The sequence below is a fragment of the Haliotis rufescens genome, unplaced genomic scaffold (assembly GCF_023055435.1).
Source record: "Haliotis rufescens isolate VD_foot unplaced genomic scaffold, xgHalRufe1.0.p SCAF_3, whole genome shotgun sequence".
NCBI classification, from domain to species: domain Eukaryota; kingdom Metazoa; phylum Mollusca; class Gastropoda; order Lepetellida; family Haliotidae; genus Haliotis; species Haliotis rufescens.
Genome location: NW_025964001.1, coordinates 26,824,029 through 26,847,852, shown reverse-complemented (window position 1 = coordinate 26,847,852; position 23,824 = coordinate 26,824,029). Strand labels below are relative to the sequence as shown.

At 40.9% G+C, this 23,824-nt stretch overlaps 1 protein-coding gene across 2 annotated transcripts in view; it reads left to right on the top strand.

The window, feature by feature from the left end:
- The window catches only part of LOC124144808, a 159,038-nt gene that overhangs the window by 60,796 nt on the left and 74,418 nt on the right, over positions 1 to 23,824 (top strand). Inside the window, exon 1 of one of the 2 annotated variants that reach the window (XM_046514394.2) lies at positions 854 to 2,046. The exons of the other annotated variant lie outside the window; for it this stretch is intronic. Within the exon in view, the coding sequence (XP_046370350.2) occupies positions 1,974 to 2,046 (73 nt within the window). The 5' untranslated portion in view covers positions 854 to 1,973. Of the gene's footprint in view, positions 1 to 853; positions 2,047 to 23,824 lie in introns of those variants that run through there. 2 annotated transcript variants of the gene reach the window in all.

Here is a 23,824-nt window from a genome sequence, read left to right as displayed (position 1 = left end):
CTGCCTGCCCACCTACCCACTCACCTACCTATCTACCTACCTACCTACTACATACCCACCCCCTACCTACATACCCACCCACCTGCCTACCTCCCTACCTCCCTACCTACCTACCTACCTACCTACCTACCTACCTACCCACCTACCCACCCACCTACCTGCCCACCTACCTGCCCACCTACCCACCCACCTACCTGCCCACCTACCTGCCCACCTACCTACTCACCTACCTACCCACCTACCTACCCACCTACCTGCCCACCTACCTGCCTGCCTACCTACCCACCTACCTACCCACCTACCTACCTGCCTGCCTACCTACCAACCTACCTGCCTGCCTACCTACCTGCCCACCTACCTGCTTGCCCACCTGCCCACCTACCTACCTACCTACCCACCTACCTGCCAAACTACCTGCCTGCCTACCTACCTGCCTACCTACCTGCCAACCTACCTGCCTGCCCACCTACCCACTCACCTACCTACCTGCTCACCTACCTTCCTGCCCACCTACCCACTCACCTACCTGCCTGCCTACCTACCTGCTCACCTACCCACTCACCTACCTGTCTACCTACATACCTACTACCCACCCACCCACCTACCTGCCCACCTACCCACTCACCTACCTACCTACCTACCTACCTACCTACCTACCTACCTACCTACCTACCTACCTACCCACCTCCCTACCTACCTACCTACCTACCTACCTACCTAACTACCCACCAACCCACATACCCACCCACCCACCTACCCACCTACCTACCTACATGCCCACCTGCCTACCTGCCCACCTACCTGCCCACCTACCTACCCGCCTACCTACCTGCCCACCTACCTACATACCTACTACCCACCCACCCACCTACCTGCCCACCTACCTACCTACCTACCTGCATTTCTGCCTTCCTGCATTTTGTATCAGTGCCCTCCTTTGCATAAGTCAAAACATAAACTTATATATATTTGCTCATGAATGTATCATCTTTCCCTGTTTATCAGTGGTATATATAGTTTTTACCTTGCTGTCTAACTGGCAAAGATTACTGCATGGAGGGAATATTTTTAGAAAAGGCATCTGAATATTCCATCAATGCAAGGAGGGGAAGCTATTGACAATTAGGCCTACGAAGGGGAATCAGCAGAGCACCAGTGAGACAGGCAGGCATCTTGTGTTGAATCCTTGTGGGTGTTGACAAGCTCTAGGATCACTAGCTATGAGACTTAGCCTCAGTATGGTCTACCTACAGTAGGTATTATCAGTACTAGGCTTCCATGAGGAGAACACAGGTCTGTGTTTTCCCCTTAAGAAAATACACAGTTGCATAGGACTGAAGATATGAATCCATTATGTACCTCAAAGTGAAGCAGATCAGTGTCTGTGCTTATCTATACTGGATAGGTAGTGATAATTTTGAAAAAGATTTGTTAGTTAGAAAGGCAAAATGATTCGTGTCTTCCAAATTGGAGTGATGGAGATGAGAATTGATGGCATGCATGTATAATGGATGGACACACTGATCACTCCTCACTCCTGCCACTGTGTCACATTAACTAATCCAGCTTTAGCCATAACGGTGTAGAGCTGAGAAGTGGTAGTCTGCTCCGACGAGCAGACGGCACACACGTACAGCTCCTTCAGTGTAGGGCTACCATTGAGACACATGTACTGTTATGTCAGTATTCACACTGACAAGTGCATTGTGTGGAGTCTGGGGGTCGTCAGTCAGTCGGTTGGTTAACTCCAGGACTTGAGGATTGTGGGTATGGAGAGATTCCCAGTGTCAGCAGAAGGACAGGTTTGTACCTACGGCTTGGAGTGGTAGTCGGTGCAGCAGTGTCTGTGTGTGAAGTGCTGTGTGTGCAGCCAACAAGCAGTGAGCCCGGAGTACCTACGTGCTGATCACATGGTGTAGCCTGTTCCACTGGTGTTTACTGGGATACTGAGCAGTAGAATCAGACATCTCAACATGCCTCATTTACAATTGAAGAGGAGGATCTGCTTCCAATTACATTGGAAACCTGAGAAAAGACGAAAATTAGGTAACCCTTTCATAACAAATACTTGTATGACATAATTTGTCCTCTGAGAGGAACTGTCTGCTTTTCCTTATCTGTCATTGTGATTGTATACAGTGGCAGTAAGGTGGCAGTATTTACAATAATATTAATGATAAGAAATGTATTATTATGGTTTTTGTTGTTATTATTTTTGGGTTGTCATCTTTGGGTGAAATGACAACTTTATAGAGTTGCTTAACCACCCCATATATGTCATTGTCATTGTATACGGTGGTAGTATGTAGAATAATATTCATGATAGGGAATGTATTATTATTATTATTATAATTATTATTAAAAAATAAAATAAAAATTAAAAAATTATTATTATTATTATTATTATTATGATTGTTGAAGTGTTATAAGGTGAAATGACGACTTGATAGTGTTTTTTACCCCATATGTCATTTTGATGGTGTACAGTGGTAGTAAGGTGGTAGTATGTAGAATAATATTCATGATAGGGAATGTTTTATTATTATCATTATTATTATCATTATTATTGTTGAAGTGTTATAAGGTGAAATGACGACATTATAGTGTTTTCTTTACCCCATATGTAAATTTGATTGTTTACAGTGGTAGTAAGTCGGTAGTATGTAGAATATCATTAAATGATACAAAATCTTTTATCATTGATAAAGGATTATAAGATGAAATGAAACTATGTGATGTTTGCACATGTGCATTTTGATGATTGTTTGAGTCAGCTGATAAGTTCTGATTGTTCTCTTAAGGAATGACATGTGAATCAGACAATACAAATGATGTCATCCATTGTTGATGATGTCACAGGTGTTGATACATCATTATAATGATCAGTTTTTAATGGATTTGTTAATATAGGTTCAGTATTTCATTTAATATTCTGCATTTACTTTTAATCACTCATTTAACATAATTACTCTATAGTCAAAGAGGCGACTAACGGGATCGGGTTGTCAGACTCGTTGACTTGGTTGATGCATGTCATTGATCGCGATCAATTACGTGGATCAATGCTCATGATGTTAATCACTTGATTGTCTGGTCCAGACTTGATTATTTACAAACCGCCCTCATATAGCTGGAATATTACTGAGTGTGGTGTTTAACAACAAACAAACATTATTAAAGCTCACACCGAAGTCTCTCTTCCAGAGCCTAGAGAATAGATTAAGAAATGAATCTGTCTCAAGAATGATGTGGCAAGTCTAGACTGCTTCAGCTGCATAAAATAAGACATGGCTCTGGGCTTCTCTTGGATTTTTACTTTATATTTTGAAGATACATGTATGTATTTTTTAATAAGATCATTTTTTTTCTGGGACTAAATTTTAGGTGAAACCTTAATTTAAATAGATGTGGACATTTATGCGTATTACAAATCCAAATCAGTCCTCCATGAGCCTTTAGCATGAGGCGACTAAAATGAGGATGAGGTGAGGTGAGGTGAAATGGGGTTTAACGTCGCGTCCAAGATTATTGCACTTATATAGCGCCGTGCATGTACGTGTGTGTGTTTGTGTGGCTGCTTGTACTAGTCCGGACTGATGCCGATTTATAGTGCTAGCCCACTGAGATACCATGCCGCAGTTTAACATGAATACCCCACTCAGACACAGTATACTGACTCCGAGCCGACCAGTCCTTGTTTTAGCCCCTTAATGCCGAGCGCCAGACAGGGTAACCATCTTTTAACGTCGTTTGGTATGACGCGGCCGGGGATCGAACCCCGGACCTTCGGCTCTCCGGGCGGACGCTCTACCACTAGACCACGGAGGCGGTCAAAATGAGGATGAAGTGGCTAGACTATGTGAGCTGACTGATGGTTACGTCGTCCTGATGATGTGGCACTTAATATATTTCCATGTTTCAAACAAGATACTCCATTTGTTCATGGACAGATAATTCAGACTTCCTTGATGATTATCAATGTGGAACACTGTCATCACATTGGGCTTTCCTCCAACAGTTGACTCAACATGAGATAATTGTTCAAAGTGGCATTAAACCCAACTCACTCACTCACTCACTCATAGGAGCTGTGGGGTACCCTGGTAGTTAAAGCTCTGGCTCGTCACGCCAAAGACCTGGGTTAGATTCCCCACATGGGTACAATGTGTGAAGCCCATTTCCGGTATCCCCTACCATGATATTGCTGGAACACTGCTAAAAGTGGCGTAAAACCATTAACTCACTCATAGATAATTTGTTATTCTCTTTTTCTCTATTCTAATGTTTCGGTGTTTGTCCTGAATGTTAGCAGATAACAGCACAGTATATAATCACTGAGGTCCTGTTGACGTCTACACACAGACCAGCCCATCCTTTCCAGGATGTGTATTCTCCGTATTGACTTTCCTCCTACAGTTGACTCAACATGAGATAATTGTTCAAAGTGGCATTAAACCCAACTCACTCACTCACTCATAGGAGCTGTGGGGTACCCTGGTGGTTAAAGCTCTGCCTCGTCATGCCAAAGACCTGGGTTAGATTCCCCACATGGGTACAATGTGTGAAGCCCATTTCTGGTATCCCCTGCCATGATATTGCTGGTACATTGCTAAAAGTGGTGTAAAACAATACTCACTCACTCATAGATAATTTGCTATTCTCTTTTTCTCTATTCTAATGTTTCGGTGTTTGTCCTGAATGTTAGCAGATAACAGCACAGTATATAATCACTGAGATCCTGTTGACGTCTACACACAGACCAGCCCATCCTTTCCAGGATGTGTATTTTCCGTATTGACTTAATAACACACACTGTCATGCTAACTTGCAGCTTTTATTTCACTGCCTCATTGACTTTTTTGTTGAATATTCTATTGCCAGATTTTTTTATCCTATATATATCAGATTGTTAGCCCATGTTATGTAAATATTAGGAGTGAGTAAGTGATTAGTGCTGTATACTGCATTGGTAATCTTGCGTCTGTTAGGCCACACTTTTTTAATTTTATGTTTCATGGATTTATTCCAGTTTTTCCACAAAAGGTCAGTTTAAATAATTATAACAATAAATAGCTATGTCAGTCATTTATTTATTCATATGAACTCCATTCTGCTGTAAAGTTAAACTGCAGCTGGCTTCTTGAATCACTGATATAGATGTAGAATTTATGTATAACATTTATCATTTATAATTTGTGTATATATCACTAGCGGGAGACAATAACAATGATTATTTTTATGTTTCATTTATTTCTTGTCCAGATGCTTTTCAGTAGGGGCAGCTGGCACATGAAACAAAAAATAAAAATGTGTGCCTTACATTTATATAGATGGGGACGTGCAGCATCAGCTGAGAAACTCCAAATGCAGAGGTAGTGCAGCATTGGGTAGTTTCAACAGGAAAAGGGCAGAATGTGGCCAGATGCAGATATGAACACAGTCAAGTTGCAATTGAACCTAGTAACAGAAATGATTAAAAGAAATTCAACCAAAGTTGGCATGTGAAATCTGATAATAAGCCTAATATGTTTGCGGAGCTCCGTTGCAACCACCACAATTAGTTTTCTCAACGAAGCGTGCATCATAGATACCAGAGATTTCATACAGGATATACCCCTGGGCAATTTCCGACATTTTATTGGATGACCATGAAAGTCAAGGTCACTCAGTATGAAAAAGGCACACGATAACTTGAAAATTTATATCAATGGAACTTGATGAACTTAGTATACATTATATTAATCTCAGTGTCTCGATCGTATGAACATTTGAGTGACTGTGTAGTGAGTGTGTTGGGTTTAAGGCCGCTTTTAACAGTATTCCAGTTATATCACGGTGTGTCAGCTTATTGTGGGAGGAAAGCCCGAAGTGATGCAGGTCTCAGATGTTTACCACTTCGGTGAAACCCATGAGCATGGGTATGGTGCTGACAAACCTAGAAACATAATCAGGGTGAACTGGGATTCGAACCCACAATCATAGGTTTCTGGCGTGCCCAAGGGTCGCAACTCTGCACAGCGAATTGTGGCGCCTTAGACGACTAGGCCACCCGTGCCCCCTGAGTGACTCTGTAAGGTGAAGGTCACTAAGTGTCAAAATATGAAGCATGGTTTAAGAGTTGTACTGTATTGGCCATGTGATTTGTGATTTACCAAACCAGAAGTGTATTATTACAATGGAAGTGTTTATAAGTTTGGTATTTATAAGGTAGTTTTTCCAAACCAGAAGGGATGTTATTTAGCCAGAAGTACCTATAATATTGATATTAAAGTAGCTAGAGGCGTGGGACACCTGCTTGATGGAAGATGCATGTTTGCTATCCTTGCTGATTACCTGTTTGTGTGTTGATTACTTATTGGAATGTGCCCCTAAAACGCTGACTAACCAAGGAAAGTGCCGTGACACTGGGTAGCCCATGGGCATGTCCCTGAAACATTGAATAATCAAAGAATGTGCCCCTATAAAAGTGAATAACGGAGGGACATGACCGCATAACACCGAATAACCTAGGAATGTATCCTTTAAGATCGATAGTCTTTGGAATGTGCCCCTGAAACATTGAAAAACCTTAGAATGTGCCCCTGTAACACTGAGTAGCCTAAGAATGTGCCCCTGTAACACTGAGTAGCCTAAGAATGTGCCCCTGTAACACTGAGTAGCCTAAGAATGTGCCCCTGTAACACTGAGTAGCCTAAGAATGTGCCCCTGTAACACTGAGTAGCCTAAGAATGTGCCCCTGTAACACTGAGTAGCCTAAGAATGTGCCCCTGTAACACTGAGTAGCCTAAGAATGTGCCCCTGTAACACTGAGTAGCCTAAGAATGTGCCCCTGTAACACTGAGTAGCCTAAGAATGTGCCCCTGTAACACTGAGTAAGCTTAGAATGTGCCCCTGTAACACTGAGTAGCCTAAGAATGTGCCCCTGTAACACTGAGTAGCCTAAGAATGTGCCCCTGTAACACTGAGTAGCCTAAGAATGTGCCCCTGTAACACTGAGTAGCCTAAGAATGTGCCCCTGTAACACTGAGTAACCTTAGAATGTTCCCCTGTAACACTGAGTAAGCTTAGAATGTGCCCCTGTAACACTGAGTAACCTTAGAATGTGCCCCTGTAACACTGAGTAAGCTTAGAATGTGCCCCTGTAACACTGAGTAACCTTAGAATGTGCCCCTGTAACACTGAGTAGCCTAAGAATGTGCCCCTGTAACACTGAGTAGCCTAAGAATGTGCCCCTGTAACACTGAGTAGCCTAAGAATGTGCCCCTGTAACACTGAGTAACCTAAGAATGTGCCCCTGTAACACTGAGTAGCCTAGAATGTGCCCCTGTAACACTGAGTAACCTTAGAATGTGCCCCTGTAACACTGAGTAGCCTAAGAATGTGCCCCTGTAACACTGAGTAGCCTAAGAATGTGCCCCTGTAACACTGAGTAGCCTAAGAATGTGCCCCTGTAACACTGAGTAACCTTAGAATGTGCCCCTGTAACACTGAGTAAGCTTAGAATGTGCCCCTGTAACACTGAGTAACCTTAGAATGTGCCCCTGTAACACTGAATAACCTTAGAATGTGCCCCTGTAACACTGAGTAGCCTAAGAATGTGCCCCTGTAACACTGAGTAACCTTAGAATGTGCCCCTGTAACACTGAGTAACCTTAGAATGTGCCCCTGTAACACTGAGTAACCTTAGAATGTGCCCCTGTAACACTGAGTAACCTTAGAATGTGCCCCTGTAACACTGAGTAAGCTTAGAATGTGCCCCTGTAACACTGAATAACCTTAGAATGTGCCCCTGTAACACTGAGTAGCCTAAGAATGTGCCCCTGTAACACTGAGTAACCTTAGAATGTGCCCCTGTAACACTGAGTAAGCTTAGAATGTGCTCCTGTAACACTGAGTAACCTGGAGGGTGCCATGATAAAACTGAGTAACTCAGGAATGTGCTCCTGTAATACTGAGTAACTCAGGAATGTGCCATGATAAAACTGAGTAACTCAAGAATGTGCTCCTGTAATACTGAGTAACTCAGGAATGTGCCATGATAAAACTGAGTAACTGAAGAATGTGCTCCTGTAATACTGAGTAACTCAGGAATGTGCCATGATAAAACTGAGTAACTGAAGAATGTGCTCCTGTAATACTGAGTAACTCAAGAATGTGCCATGATAAAACTGAGTAACTGAAGAATGTGCTCCTGTAATACTGAGTAACTCAAGAATGTGCCATGATAAAACTGAGTAACTGAAGAATGTGCTCCTGTAATACTGAGTAACTCAAGAATGTGCCATGATAAAACTGAGTAACTGAAGAATGTGCTCCTGTAACACTGAGTAACCTGGAGGGTGCCATGATAAAACTGAGTAACTGAAGAATGTGCTCCTGTAATACTGAGTAACTCAGGAATGTGCCATGATAAAACTGAGTAACTGAAGAATGTGCTCCTGTAATACTGAGTAACTCAGGAATGTGCCATGATAAAACTGAGTAACTGAAGAATGTGCTCCTGTAATACTGAGTAACTCAGGAATGTGCCATGATAAAACTGAGTAACTGAAGAATGTGCTCCTGTAATACTGAGTAACTCAGGAATGTGCCATGATAAAACTGAGTAACTGAAGAATGTGCTCCTGTAATACTGAGTAACTCAAGAATGTGCCATGATAAAACTGAGTAACTGAAGAATGTGCTCCTGTAATACTGAGTAACTCAAGAATGTGCCATGATAAAACTGAGTAACTGAAGAATGTGCTCCTGTAATACTGAGTAACTCAAGAATGTGCCATGATAAAACTGAGTAACTGAAGAATGTGCTCCTGTAATACTGAGTAACTCAAGAATGTGCCATGATAAAACTGAGTAACTGAAGAATGTGCTCCTGTAATACTGAGTAACTCAAGAATGTGCCATGATAAAACTGAGTAACTGAAGAATGTGCTCCTGTAACACTGAGTAACCTGGAGGGTGCCATGATAAAACTGAGTAACTGAAGAATGTGCTCCTGTAATACTGAGTAACTCAGGAATGTGCCATGATAAAACTGAGTAACTCAGGAATGTGCTCCTGTAATACTGAGTAACTCAAGAATGTGCCATGATAAAACTGAGTAACTCAGGAATGTGCTCCTGTAATACTGAGTAATTCAGGAATGTGCCATGATAAAACTGAGTAACTGAAGAATGTGCTCCTGTAATACTGAGTAACTCAGGAATGTGCCCTTAGTTCACCGAGTAACCTGGGAGTGTGCCCCTATGACATTTAGGAACCTAGGAATGGGCCTTTTACATGGAGTAGCTTAGAAATGTGCTCCTGCAACACTGGATAATCTAGGAATGTGTTGCTATAACACTGACTAGGAATGTAGCCCTATAAAACTGAGTTCCTCAGAAATGTGCCCCTGTAACACTTAATAATCAAGTAATGTGCCCCATGTAACTGAGCAAAGTGGCCCTATAACACTGAATAACGTAGGAATGTGCCCCTATAACACTGAATAACATAGGAATGTGCCCCTATAACACTGAATAACATAGGAATGTGCCCCTATAACACTGAATAACATAGGAATGTGCCCTTTTAACACTGAATAACCTAGAAATTTGCTCCTATAACATTAAATAACCTAGGATGTTGCCCTTATAACACTAGAAACCTAGAAATGTGCTCCTGTAACATTAAATAACCTAGGAATGTGCCCCTATAACATTGAATAACCTAGGAATGTGCCCCTTTAACATTGAATAACCTAGGAATGTGCCCTTATAACATTACATAACCTAGAAGTGTGCCCCTATAAATTAGATAACCTAGGACGGTGCCCCTTTAACACTAGAAACCTAGGAATGTGCCCCTTTAACATTATATAACCTAGGAATGTAACAGAAGCAGTATGCTCACCCCGCAATACCTTGCAGCAGCGTGTGCCCTCTATGGGAAAAAATGTGCATGCCCTGCAAAAGGTGCCGACACTCTTTTATTTCACATGGTACAAACATACCAGTACCCGTTCTGCTGAGTAAGCCATTTTGTTTCGACCTGACAGACAAGTGATGTGTATTACATACACACTAATGTATTCACCATTCAAACCACGGCCAACTTGCCTGTCTTCATCAGGCAGCATCCCTGATACTCCCTCTCACATTCAGCACCTTTCTCATCCCACACACATACCCTCATGAGTACTCCCCTTCTCCCTCTGTCTCCTCGCCCCCTCCCCTGTCACACCCACTCACCCTATTGCAGTATTGCTACACTCAACCAGCAGCTGTAGTAGGTGTGAGAGTGTCTGTTACACTTGTGGGATGGACTCCTCTATTGTTTGCTTTGTTTGGTGTTTAACACCACACTTAGCAATATTCCAGCTATATGACGATGGTCTGTGAATAATCTAGCCTGGACCAGACAATCCAGTGATTGACACCAGGAGCATCGATCCATGCAATTTGGATGCGATGACAAGCATCAACCAACTCAGCGAGCCTGACCACTCGATCCCATTAATCACCCCTTACGATAAGCATAGTCGCCTATTATGTACATAGTCGTCTCTTACGACAAGCATAGTCGCCATTTGCTTGTGATAGACATTGTTCAGCAGTGAATATTAAAAAACTTATTCAATAACAACAGTTTCATTTTACACAATAATTCTGTATCTGATAAATTGCCTGCTGGATAACTTTTTTCATTGAAAGTCTCCGACATAGTTCAATATGTCTCATCTTGACATTCAGATCTCAATTTGAACTTATCATGAAGTATTCAAGAGGAAAAATGTACTGATGTTTAATAGAAGCCAGGTGGCAGTTTAATCTGAGTTGTAAGTGAATGAATGTTGTTTAATGCAACTATGTAGAGCTGTATCATCTGTCTGGAACGAGTCATGTGTGGACCAGGCAAACCAGTGATTGAAAGCATGAGCATCTTTGTACAATGACAGCCAAGTCACAGGGCCTCACCACAAGTTGGCTCTTCCTTGTCACCTGAGCCAGTGACTTCTGTCCCACACCATCTGGGTACAATGACAGCCAAGTCATAGGGCCTCACCACAAACTGGCTCTTCCTTGTCACCTGAGCCAGTGACTTCTGTCCCACACCATCTGGGTACAATGACAGCCAAGTCTTAGGGCCTTACCACAAGTTGCCTCTTTCTTATCGCAATGGCCACTCCTGTCCCGGAATCCTCGTAGAATTGCCTTCAAGAATAAGCAGGAGTTGAGGAGAAAAAGCAACATTGGCTTGTCTTATTGAGTGCCTGTGTCTGCAGATAAGAAGATGTATTAAGCCTCTGCAGTATGTCATCAAGCATGTGTTTGTCTGCTTATGAAGGGCAAACATCCTTGAGTATAATGTAATGTACAGGTAAACGTGAGAGTAAGGCTGCCTCTAACTAACACAAGCAGCCCTCATCTCTTGTGTGTTACGTTATTCACTAATCCCAGCCTAGGATCTCTGTGTGCTAGTCTGGGATCACAAGTGTTAGTCTATGATCTCAGACTATACAGATCTCCAGGATCTCAGACAATATTGTGCTCTAAGATCTCATACTCTGTGTTAGGCAAGGTGTTCAGACTAGGTGTGATCTTAATATAGTGCTCGAGGATCTCAGATTATGGATGTCTCCAGACTCAATTATTTTCAGACAGCTGTCGTAAAGCAGGAACATTGCTGCTTCATGCCGGCATTGTTGGGGGGGGGGGGGGGGGGCATAAAAAAAAAAGGTCTTTTGAAGGCATAAAAAAAAAAAAATCTTTTTGTGTTTTGAAGATACAAATTTGCAGTCCAAAACATAAAAAGGAGCATATTTTTGTGTGTTGAAGATAAAGCGCCTTACATTGTGAATCTGTTTTTACATGTGTCATACCAACATGTCATTGAGTTGGTGCCAGACACTCTGTGCAGTGGGGATGTTTATTACGACATATGATACACATAATTGTTTACTAAGAGTGGCATTCAGGACATTTCCAGTAGACTCAGTTGCCGCAGATAGTTGCTGCATGATTGACATTCTATTTGAAGTAATTCCCGTATGAGGTTCTGAACACAGAAATTATGAAGCCTATGTGACGTTTTCGAGGATCATTAACTTCTGTGATATTCTTCAGACAATGATTCAGTTGAGTGAAGCAAAATTACCTGAAATCTATTCTGTGATTAATTTTATTGAGGTTTACCTTAAAAAAAACCACAGTGGCATTTGCCCATAAATAATGAATTATTTCAGAACATTCTTTGTTTTTTTCCAATAATTTCTTTGATCATTGAGGTAATTCATTTACAAATAGGCTTTAGATACTGTATGTCTCTGAGTGTGATTTGCACAATCATTATTGAATTGTGTACAATCAAAGAATGTGGCAGGTAGTATTCTGATACTCTCATGAAGTTGTATGGCCTCACAGACTATTACACATAGACCGGTTTTCAACACTCAACAAAAGTTCCAGTGTTTATTCAACACTGCAGGCAATGAAAGAAAGAGTCTGTCATGCTGGTTTTCAAGTACTCTTGCCAATTATTGGTAGAAAAAAAGTAATTGATTATTGCCTGTATGCTCTTGTGGTGGGGGAAGGCGGGGTAGGCTTCAGCTGCAATAAATAGAGGATATTTCATGTGTCGAGTTAAATATCATGTTTCTCTCATCGAGTGTCTGGGGGAAAAGGAGATATTCTTTATATACTTTTTTTGTAGTTGTCTACCAGAAAATTAAATTAGTTCATTGCAAATGTAAAACCTTGAAACATAAATTCTCCCTACCTAACACACAGGGACGGTTCACCACCCCTTGTATTTAAAAAAAAAGTAGTTTCGTGTTTGCAAAATCTGAAAAAATATAAACAAAAGTAACAAAAATATTTAGGGTGATGAAAATTCTGTTTCATATATACAGATATGATTATATACAAAATCAACTTTAACAAATAATGTTCTTGAAAACTACGAGACTGCTGTTGGAAGTGAAAGAATACACGCAGGTCTAGTTACCAAAATGGAGCTTTGTGAAACAAAATCTCAATTAACTAGTTAAATGAAAAATTTATAGTTTATAACGAACAATTTTCAAGAGAATAACAAACAGCATGAAGCAGTATTGACCATCTGACATTTACCTGTGAAGATCCTGGGTAGAATAGGTCTTCAGTAACCCATGCTTGCTGTTAAAGGTGACTATGCTTGTCGTAAGAGGCGACTAACGGGATCAGGAGGTCAGGCTCGCTGACTTGGTTGATGCACGTCATCCATCCCAATTGCTGGGATCGATGCTCATGATATCAATCACTGGATTGTCTGGTCCAGACTAGATTATTTACAGACCGCCGTCATATAGCTGGAATATTGCTGAGTGTGGTGTAAAACAACAAACCAACCAAACCAAACCAACCCAATTGCGTGGATCAATGCTCATGATGTCAATCACTGGATTGTCTGGTCCAGACTTGATTATTTTCAGACCGCCGTCATATAGCTGAAAGTGTGGTGGTGTGGTGTAAAACAACCAACCAACCAACCAACCATCTGTTACTATTTTGCCTTGTCAATGTAGAATTATTGTTAAAAGGAAATCAACACTTTGTGTACGGGCCAGACACTTACAATAAACGGAGACAATTTGAGGGGAGGTCACTCTTGTATGACAATAGTTCCGTCAAAGTGTTATGTTCACTTCAGTGAAATATCAATTGTTATGTTCACTGCAATGAAAATGTTACTTTTCTCAACTTTGGAAAACTGATGGAATTTACACATGCACGCCGTGGCTATCTCAATAAATGCGTAAGTACAGTCAACACTTTATAGTCCTCTTTAGTGTCAGAACCTGGTGGTGTTCCACCATGTATTGGTCGTGTGACTGGACTCAAAGTCCTCAGTAATGGATGAGTAGATGGATGGGTGACCACGTTCAGCAGATTGACTCCTGAGAGTTTCTAGGGCTTCGGTCCCGCCCCACACTGAAGCACATGTACCACATGTGGTGTCTCTTTTGGCGAGTGACTTTGTTCGAAATGTGCCTCTGTTCACCCAGCAGTGAGTGGGTACCTGGTGGGATGAGACGGTAATGTGGCTGTTAACCTTCTAGCGCCTCACAGGCAGCTTGGGTTGTATACTCCCCAGGGAGCTGAGAACGACAATTGAGTGCTCAATGATCCATTGACTGGGATAATAATGTAAGCGCCCTGAGCACATGAGCTAGTATGGAGTTTGGCGCCATACAAATGGACTCATTATTATTATTATCATTATTATAATTAATGCATGCCTGGCGTCAGAGCCGACTAAATGGATCGAGTAATCAGGCTTGGTGACTTGTTGATTGCATTTACTCAAACAGCGTAGGATGTTGCTCATGATATCAATCACTGGTTTGCCTGGTCCAGACTCAAACATTCACAGGATGCAGTGATACAGCTGTAATATTGCTGACTGTGCATTAAACAGCAATCAAGTAAGCAACTCGTGTATCTGTTATGGCAACCAGTTTGCCTTGTCACATCTACAACCACTGACCAGACTGACCCATGATCCTTTCCGTGCCCAAAAGATATTGATTATGCCTTTCAAAAGTTTCAAAAGGCTGGTATGTTTTTTGGGGGGAGAACAACCAATCCAGGATTAAATGTAATGAAATATGAGCTCTCAAAATTCTGGATCCTTTTTTTCCTAGGAGCGCCTTAAGTCATGTTTATAGATTAATATCTTCAAAAGTTATATATGTAAATATGTCATTGACTAGAGAAAGCCTTGCCTATAAATTGCAGCCTTCATGTGTGTTGACCGAAACGAATGATGTGGGATGTCTATAATAGCACAATAGGGAAATCATTATGAAAAATATGAATCAGGAAAAACATGGTGACTGTTTGTTACGTTTACTCCCAGATTGGTTGCTCTCTCTCGAGAGAGAAAAACACTAGCATTTTGAAAATAAATTTTCATATACCTTTACATACAATCTGGTGGTCCTCTTGAGAGTGAGTGAGTGAATATGGTTTTACGCCGCTTTTAGCAATATTCCAGCAATATCATGGCGGGGGACACCAGAAATGGGCTTCACACATTGTACCCATGTTGGGAATCGAACCCGGGTCTTCGGCGTGACGAGCGAACGCTACCCGACTGCCCCTCCTCTTGAGAAAAACATTGCAGCTGTGCTAAAGATATGGGAATAAGACAAAACATACCTGCAATGTGATTTTGTTGCTAGAAATTCATTGTATGAATGTAAAATGGACAAATAAGAACTGAGAAGTTTGTTCATCCTCAGGTACATGCAACTGACATTCGTATTTCATTTGAAATTTGGGTAGAAAGTTCACTGATATGTTTGCATGAGGTTTCAAAAGGGTCAGAGTAGATGTACATGAAAACCACAATGGGTGTCTTCTTCCAAGAAACTTTTGAAATTATTTTCATTAAAAAACATTGTTGATGTGTACTGACAAAAAGAAGCCAATGTGGTGATGTGGTATGAGCTCTGTGGGATTCATGGAAAGGACAGGTCCCCAGAAATGCATGCTTGTCACAAGAGCTGCCCCGTGGTGATCCGATGGTTTTAATGTGTGACCTGGAGGTGAATTGTATTGGTGTAGGTCTCCAGAAATGCATGCTTGTCACAAGAGCTGCCCCGTGGTGATCATATGGTTTTAATGTGTGACCTGGAGGTGAATTGTATTGGTGTAGGTCTCCAGAAATGCATGCTTGTCACAAGAGCTGCCCCGTGGTGATCATATGGTTTTAATGTGTGACCTGGAGGTGAATTGTATTGGTGTAGGTCCCCAGAAATGCATGCTTGTCACAAGAGCTGCCCCGTGGTGATCCGATGGTTCTAATGTGTGACCTGGAGGTGAATTGTATTGGTGTAGGTCCCCAGATATGCATGCTTGTCACAAGCATTGCCTTTCAAGGATCAGATGGTTACACCGTGTGACTTGGCTGTGTCATCATACCTTGAAGGCAGGATTGTTGCTCATGCTGTTAGCCACTGGTTTGTCTGGTCCAGACTCCAAAAGAGTGGTGCAAAAGTCACGCACCAAAACATATGGCAATAGGTTGCTATGGGCCATCTGCCACAAGAAATCCGAGAAACAGAAAATCTTAAAACTTGAAAAAGACACTCAAAACCTGTCTCTTCAAGAGAGCCTTTGACTTGATCAATCATGGTTGAAGCTTATTTGAGCAGTTGTTAATTGGAAATGCACTGTACAAATTGTTAATTTGATTTATTTTATTTATAGGATGATATGGCACAGTCTCATAAGTTATAACCACATTCACTTGCAGATGAGGTGGCATTGGTGGCTCTGTTGTCTGCGATGCCCCTTTTCGCTGTGCAGAGTTGCATTTCTTAGACACTCCAGAAATCCTGGTTCGCCCCGATTATGTTTCTAGATTTGTCAGCATCATATCCATGGTCATGGGTTTTACCAAAGTGGTAGACGTCTGAGACCGGCATCACTTCAGGCCATCCTCCTTCAATAAGCTGACATGCTGTGATATAATTGGAATAGCGGCATTGAACCAAACTCACTCATTCACTTGCAGTTAAGTGACTGAATGAGTGTTTTACCCTGCTTTTAGCAATGTCAAGCAATATCACTGCAAGAGACACCAGAAATTGGCTTCACACATTCTTGGGAATCGAACACAGGCCTTCATCATAACAGGCGAACGCTTTACCCACAAGGCTAACTCACCTCTCCTGGAAGGCAAGGAGCTACTTATAACAGTAAAGCAGCACCATACTCTGTGGAGGGGATGCAGGAGATAGATGGGCCAGACACAGAGAACACATCGATTTGTCAGCCATAAACTTGGTGCTAGGCATACCTTGGAGGTGCAATGTAATTGTCAGTCAAACAGTACAGTACTCATTACAGAGAGGTTTATATAGCTGTCTTTCATTTGTCTTTAAATACCTCTGTGACAGTTATATGGTAGTAATTGCTATTGGATATGTTGACTTAATAATAATCTATTAATAGAGCCAGAACTTGGTTCAAACTCTCAAGAAGAAGTGTTTAACTGTGTTTTTAACAGTATTCCAGTTATATTACGGCAAAACGACTTGATGTAGGAGGAAAGCCAAAGTGATGCAGCTCTTAGACGTTTCCATTTGAGTGAAATTTACAAGCATGGTATGGTGCGACAGACCTAGAAACATAATTTGGACGAAACAATGTAAATATGTAGCCATAATTATATTCATGGTACATGTGATTTTTTAAAATTTACTTTACTTCATTTGTGGATTAGTGATCATTTGAGACTTTATATTTTTTAATTTATGGATATATGATTTAAAATAGTAGAGGAATTCGTTTCTAACAAAGGAATAGTTCAGATTTAAAAAATTCAGCTGTATCCCTATTCATGTTTATATGGTTGTAACTAATTTGGACCGCCTCCGTGGTCTAGTGGTAGAGCGTCCGCCCGGAGAGCGGAAGGTCCGGGGTTCGATCCCCGACTGCGTCATACCAAAAGACGTTAAAAGATGGTACTTGTTGTTACCCTGTCTGGTGCTCGGCATTAAGGGGCTAAAACAAGGACTGGTCGGCTCGGAGTCAGTATACTGTGTCTGAGTGGGGTATTCATGTTAAACTGCGGCATGGTATCTCATTGGGCTAGCACTATAAATCGGCATTAGTCCGCACTAGTACAAGCAGCCACACAAACACACGCACGTCGCTATACAAGTGCAATAATCTTGGACGCGACGTTAAACCCCATTTTACCTCACCTGTAACTAATTTGATAGCTAAGCAATAGTTGACGAACAGTCAAGAGGAAATAGCTCAAGCTACATTATTGCATTAAGTGTAATGTTAAAATATCTCTGGAATTAAGAAAATAAAAACCATAATAAAATCCAATTTTGATAAAATACCCATTGTTTTCCAATTTCCCTGCCAAGGCACTTCAATCTATGATATGCCTGTGTATATCATGGCAGACCAGTGATTGACATGACACACAGTCAGCAATGGCATATACCCCTATACTTATAGTTGTCCACCTTTAGGACTGGTGGGGTGCTGGAGATTTATTCTGTCCTGAAGTACCCATAGTTTAACAAATGCTGTATTTGGGATAACACTTTCTTAATATAAATAAAGTATAGATTCTCATACCTTTTTCAAACCCACACTGACAGAGTGAGGCACCTAATCGCCAGCACACAAAGTCAGCGATCTAACCCACTCAGCCACCGAGGCTTCCACAAAAAATCATGGTTTGATCATCTTGAATGTGAACAGTTAGCATTACATTATATTTTGATGGTAGAATTCACCAGATAAACCATTTTATAAATCACCTATGTGTTTTAGGATGCTAAATATCCTGTTTTAGAAATAAACACTATCTTTAGCTTTCTGAGGCTCTCTGAATTCCTAATACATGTACAGGATATTTACCATCCCAAAACTCACTCGAGTGATAATCTCCATGTATTATTTAACAACTCATTGTCTACAAAAAGTAAATTAAAGCCATGTATTTAATGTCACAATCAGCTGTTCATGACATTCACATCTCAATGTTCAGCTGGCTGTTTGGCCATTGTGTCAGTATTATGAGGCTCTTTGACAGTGGACTTTACAAAGGGCCTTTGTAGTCTTGCTACTAGTATCAGTGACAGAAAGTTCGCGGAAGTCCTCAAGTGATCACCCTCCTGCTTGGGTATAAGCAACTCGATGAAAACAAACTTGGTTTATCCCTGTTTTGAATCATTGTGTTTTCATGAATGGCAATGAAGTCATCTGAAACACATGCAAAACACTAGAGACTTGTGAAGAAACATCTTGGAATGGCAATTAACAGCATGTTCAGATAGGAGCAATAAGGATCACCCTTGCTGTCAGTCCTGAATGGGTAAGCAGGTATAGTGGGCTTTGAGTGACAACACTGTGCCTTTGTTTAGATGTTTATGGTGAGATATATAAACAATATATCCCTTTTGGCCTATCTTTGTGGTAAATAGAAAATAGACTTCAGGTGTGATGAGTCTGCTCTGTCGGTCGGTCCAGAAGCCCTGTCTTGCTAGATGCACACCTGTTGGGAATATCTGTATCTAATTAAACCATCACTCCCTTGTCTTTGACAAGCGGAATTGTTAATTAAACACTAATTAAACGGAACTTCTTTTTTCTCTTTATTTTGCCTTGATAGAACAATTTCACGAAAAACATGTGTTGTTAACAGGAATTTGACCAACCAAGTCCAAAGGCAGTTTTGAATGTTAAATGTTATTTCTACACTTTTTTATTAAAATTCTGAACCTTTTACAATCTCATCAAAGAAATGAGTTGGCATTTTACAATAAATGTATATCTGTGGTCCTTCAAAAGCCATGAGACACTAATTTTTTTATGATGTTTCAAGCAAACCCATGACATTTATGTCTGTTTGTCAGAATACACACAGAATGTTTATTGGATAATTGTTAATCTGGACATGAGCTATCAGTTAAACTGGGACAAAAAACAATTCTGGATTTACGTTTTCCCTTTACGTGTAATTTAGCGTGTGAAAGAGCGTTATTACATACTGAATGCCGCCAGTGGGCTTCAATGCTCCGAAGGTACACACGGTAATGTCGGACTGAATGGCTCAATGTTAGATCAGTGGCTGCCTACCATGATGTTAAATATCAATAATACGCTGGCTATTTCAATCCAGACTTGGTGGATTATGGACTGGTGCACATCTGGCTGACATTAATCATCTGCTAGTCAGCTGTGAGTTCTGTTATTCAGAGTTAATGTGCATTCCACTCTATCAAAGCCTAACAATGATGTGCTATTCAATTGATGGAAGTGGGACATGGTGGCCAAGTGGTTTAAGGTGTCAGTTGTTGCACATGCTGTGCTGTGTTTGATGCTCGGGTTTCTTTCTTGTTTGTTTGTTTGTTGTTTAATGCCACACTCAGCAACATTCCAGCTATATGACGGCGGTCTGTAAATAATCGAGTCTCGTCCAGATAATCCAGTGGTTGAGATCATGAGCATCGATCCACGCAATTGGAATACGATGACATGCATGTGCCAAGTCAGCAGGCTGACCACCTGATACTGTTGGTCGCCTCTTTCAACAAGCATAGTCACCTTTTACGTCTAAATGGGTTGCTGAAGTCTGAAGGTGGAGGTTTGAATCCCCGATTTAGTCTGATGATAATCCATGGTCTGTCAGCACCATGCAAACTTGTGGATGTTGGCAATCTCATTAAAAGCAGATTTTAGTTCTCGCAAAGATCTGAGGACATCCCCTTACGGGTCATGTCAGAATGACCTTTCATCCAACCAATCAGAGCGTCGCTTACCAGATCATGAAAGTAACAGACGGAATGTGTTTTCTGATCATGCAACCTCGAAATATTTAACAGAGGGTATTCCGAACGACAGTTACGGGTTTTATTATTTTATCCATACAATCTAAGCCATCTGTAAGCCATTCCAGAATGTTCTTTTTATCAGTTTTAAATTTTCTAACCGAGAATATGTCAAAATATGTTTTGAAGCGTAGTCGCCAGTTTGAAACTAGTGTCATAAAGCTCGATTTCTTGTCAGTCATTTCATCGATCAGTCAAAGTTCGCGAGAGGTCGTTCTGACGTGACCCGTAATGGGTTGTCCTCAGATCTTTGTTTAGCGGTAGCGAAAACTAAAACTAAGATTTGATTTTAATGAGATTGGGATGTTGGTTTCATCAAATTGGTAAATCTCTGCGACTGTCATCACATCATACTCTCCTTCCACATAATTCTGGCATGCTATGATGTTACTGAAGGCACAGAACCCAACTCACAAACGTACAAGATATCATGATGGCAGCCTGTTAATAATCAAATCCGGATTAGACAATCCAGTGATTGATATTGTGAGTGACGATCAATTCCGTCAGGTTATGTGACATACAATCAGCCGAGTAACGGAGCCTGACGACCCAATCCATTTAATCGCCTGTTACGACCATCATCAGTTGCTGGGGACCTATTATAACCTGGAATCTCCACAGAGGAGAATATTGCTTGCTGTAACATCAAACAACAATCTGTTTGTTTGTCTGCCACAGGGCTCAAGATAAAGGCTGTATCGGCATATATGTGGATGAAAATATTCACGATACGGTGGGGGATAATTTATGAAACATATCAGATATGCATCACAGCATAAATGTATGGTCTTTTGATGATATTTTCCCTCAATGCAAAGACATTATACTTTTCGCAATAGAAAGAGCAAAAATGTGGGAAGGCTCTAACAGTGACCCCCAAACTGTTCCATACGTCAAAAATACCGGCTGTATATGAAAGTGCTACACTTATGGTTATTATTAATAATAATATACCATTGCTGGAAAAATAATAGTTAAGATACAATTTCTTCCTATCATTATATCAAAATACCTTCAAGTTTTAATATTGGTATTTTCCAACCGAGTCACCGGTAGATGTGGGAGAAAATGTGTGTATAGCTGATTGCTATTTCCAGCTTAGTTTACGAGACAAATACACAGTAATCTTTATCTCTGCATAGACAACAATGCCTAGCAGAACAGGAAATATTATTGAAATATTAAATCATGTCTGGTGATGTTTTATCTCAATTTTCACATTTCCATTGACCAAGTTTGATATCAATCTTCTGAAGTTCCCCTGAAGCAGTAAGATGTAGCTTTGACGTCCTCGGATAATAGCATCTGCGCATGTGTCATGCATCTTGACCACTGCCAGGAGAAAAGCAGCAGTGCGACCCAATGTATCAATTAAACCCACGGGGGCGGCAGTGATCGTTTATGATAATCTACTGCTGAGGCCTGTCCCTCAGTATATGGTCTCTGGTTGTGTAAGTCTTAAAACCTTCCACTGGGAAAGGTTTTCATATGAATAGAAATATATGGACAACGGATGAACCATTCCATCATCTGATATGATATTCCGATATTATCATCACAGAAAGTATTATTAGTGAAATATAAACATAGAGTATAATTTCGTCTGTGATGAGCATTGATGAATAAAAATAGAAAACGGATGAAAACCATAATTTACGACAATTGAATAAAGGCTGAATAAATGAAGTTTATGTGGTGTAAACATTAACATTTAATGCGAGATTTTGGAAGAAATAGTAAAAGTAAGTTTAAATGAATTTGAAAGAACAAGGTAACTTAAGAAAAGCATGTGTCGGCAATCAGTCACCTGAGCTAAATCGATTTCCTGTGCACGAGAATTGAATGATGCATGAGGATGACGAGAAGACTGTGTATTTCAGGTCTAAGATGGGACTCTCCTTGCAGAATCACACTGTCACACATTTGACAGAGACAGTAGACCAAGTAGCTTCAAGAAATATTGTAGAATTTGGGGAAAGAGGTGTAGGAGTGAGTGAGAGGGAAAACCTAGTCTTGCTATACAGACCCTGAAACAAATATACCCAATACAGCCCATGCAAGTCTATAATGTTTGGCAAGTCTAGATTACTGCAGTTTCAGTGGTTCTGGAAAAAAGTCTCTGGTCTCCTTTTTATCTGAATCTGAAAATGAAGAGAGTCTCTGGACTCCATTTTATCATATTTTATAACTAAAATTTAACAACTGGTTTTTTTTCTGTAAAATATGTTCATTGCAGAGACTAGATGTTAGTCTAGGGAAAATCTAGGACTGGAAAATATACCCAGGGAAAAAATGTATGTGGAAAAGAATCTCCAGGAATAAATTTCCAACGGAATACTTTACCTGGCAGAAACAATATCCTGTTATATTTAGATTTCACTTTGTTGGAGACGTTATATAAGTCTTCAGGATGGTTGTGGTGGCAGGGATAAGTTTGTATCAAACGTAGGCCACCTCGGTAGCGTGACTTCATGATCTGATCCTACCATTGGCTTGGGTAGGGTGGGGTGATGTACATACATGATTTTGTTTAGAGTTCACCTTGTTGGAGACGTTATATAAGTCTTCAGGATGGTTGTGTTGGCAGGGATAAGTTTGTATCAAACATAGGCCACCTCGGTAGCGTGACTTCATGATCTGGTCCTACCATTGGCTTGGGTAGGATGTGGTGATGTATATACATGATTTTGTTTAGATTTGACCTTGTTGGAGACGTTATGAATACTTCATGGTTGTTTAAATTTGTATCAATCATAGAAATCATAATATTTGTTCAGTTGGTACAGATAAACACACGTTTCATTTAATAATAGAGTCATCCTTTTAGCAAACAATTACTGGTAAGGCTTCCATCAATACACCATCTGGTGTTCCACATCCTTGCATGTCCTGATGATGCTTCTCCAGTAGACAGTCACGTACCATTTAAGCATGATATGGACTGTAGCCACACATGGGGGGGGTCTCGGTTAGATGTCTTCATCACGGCCTTGTTGTTGCTGTCTTCACATTGACCTTGATACCCAATGTACTGATATCATTTGTTTTGTTTGTTGTTTCCGCCTGATTCAGCAGTAGTCCATCTATATAACTGCGGCCTGTGTCTAGGTTAGAGAACCCAGTGATTGACATCATGTGCATCGATCCACACAATTGGGATAGATGGCATGCTTTATCAAGTCACCAAGACTGACCACCCTATTCCATTAGCCACCTCAAACGACTAGGATATGTTGCTGGGAATCAACTGATAACATGATAGGTTGCTATGGTTGGCTGACCCCCTCACATTAACAGAACAGTGTATTGAAAGACTATAGGGAGAAGGGCCTGAACATTAAAACTACATTAAAATCTACCTGTTTCATGCCCCCGGGAGAGTGTTTCAATGCTCCTCAATGGTGTTCAGTAAAGATTCATTTTAGGGTAAACCTATTC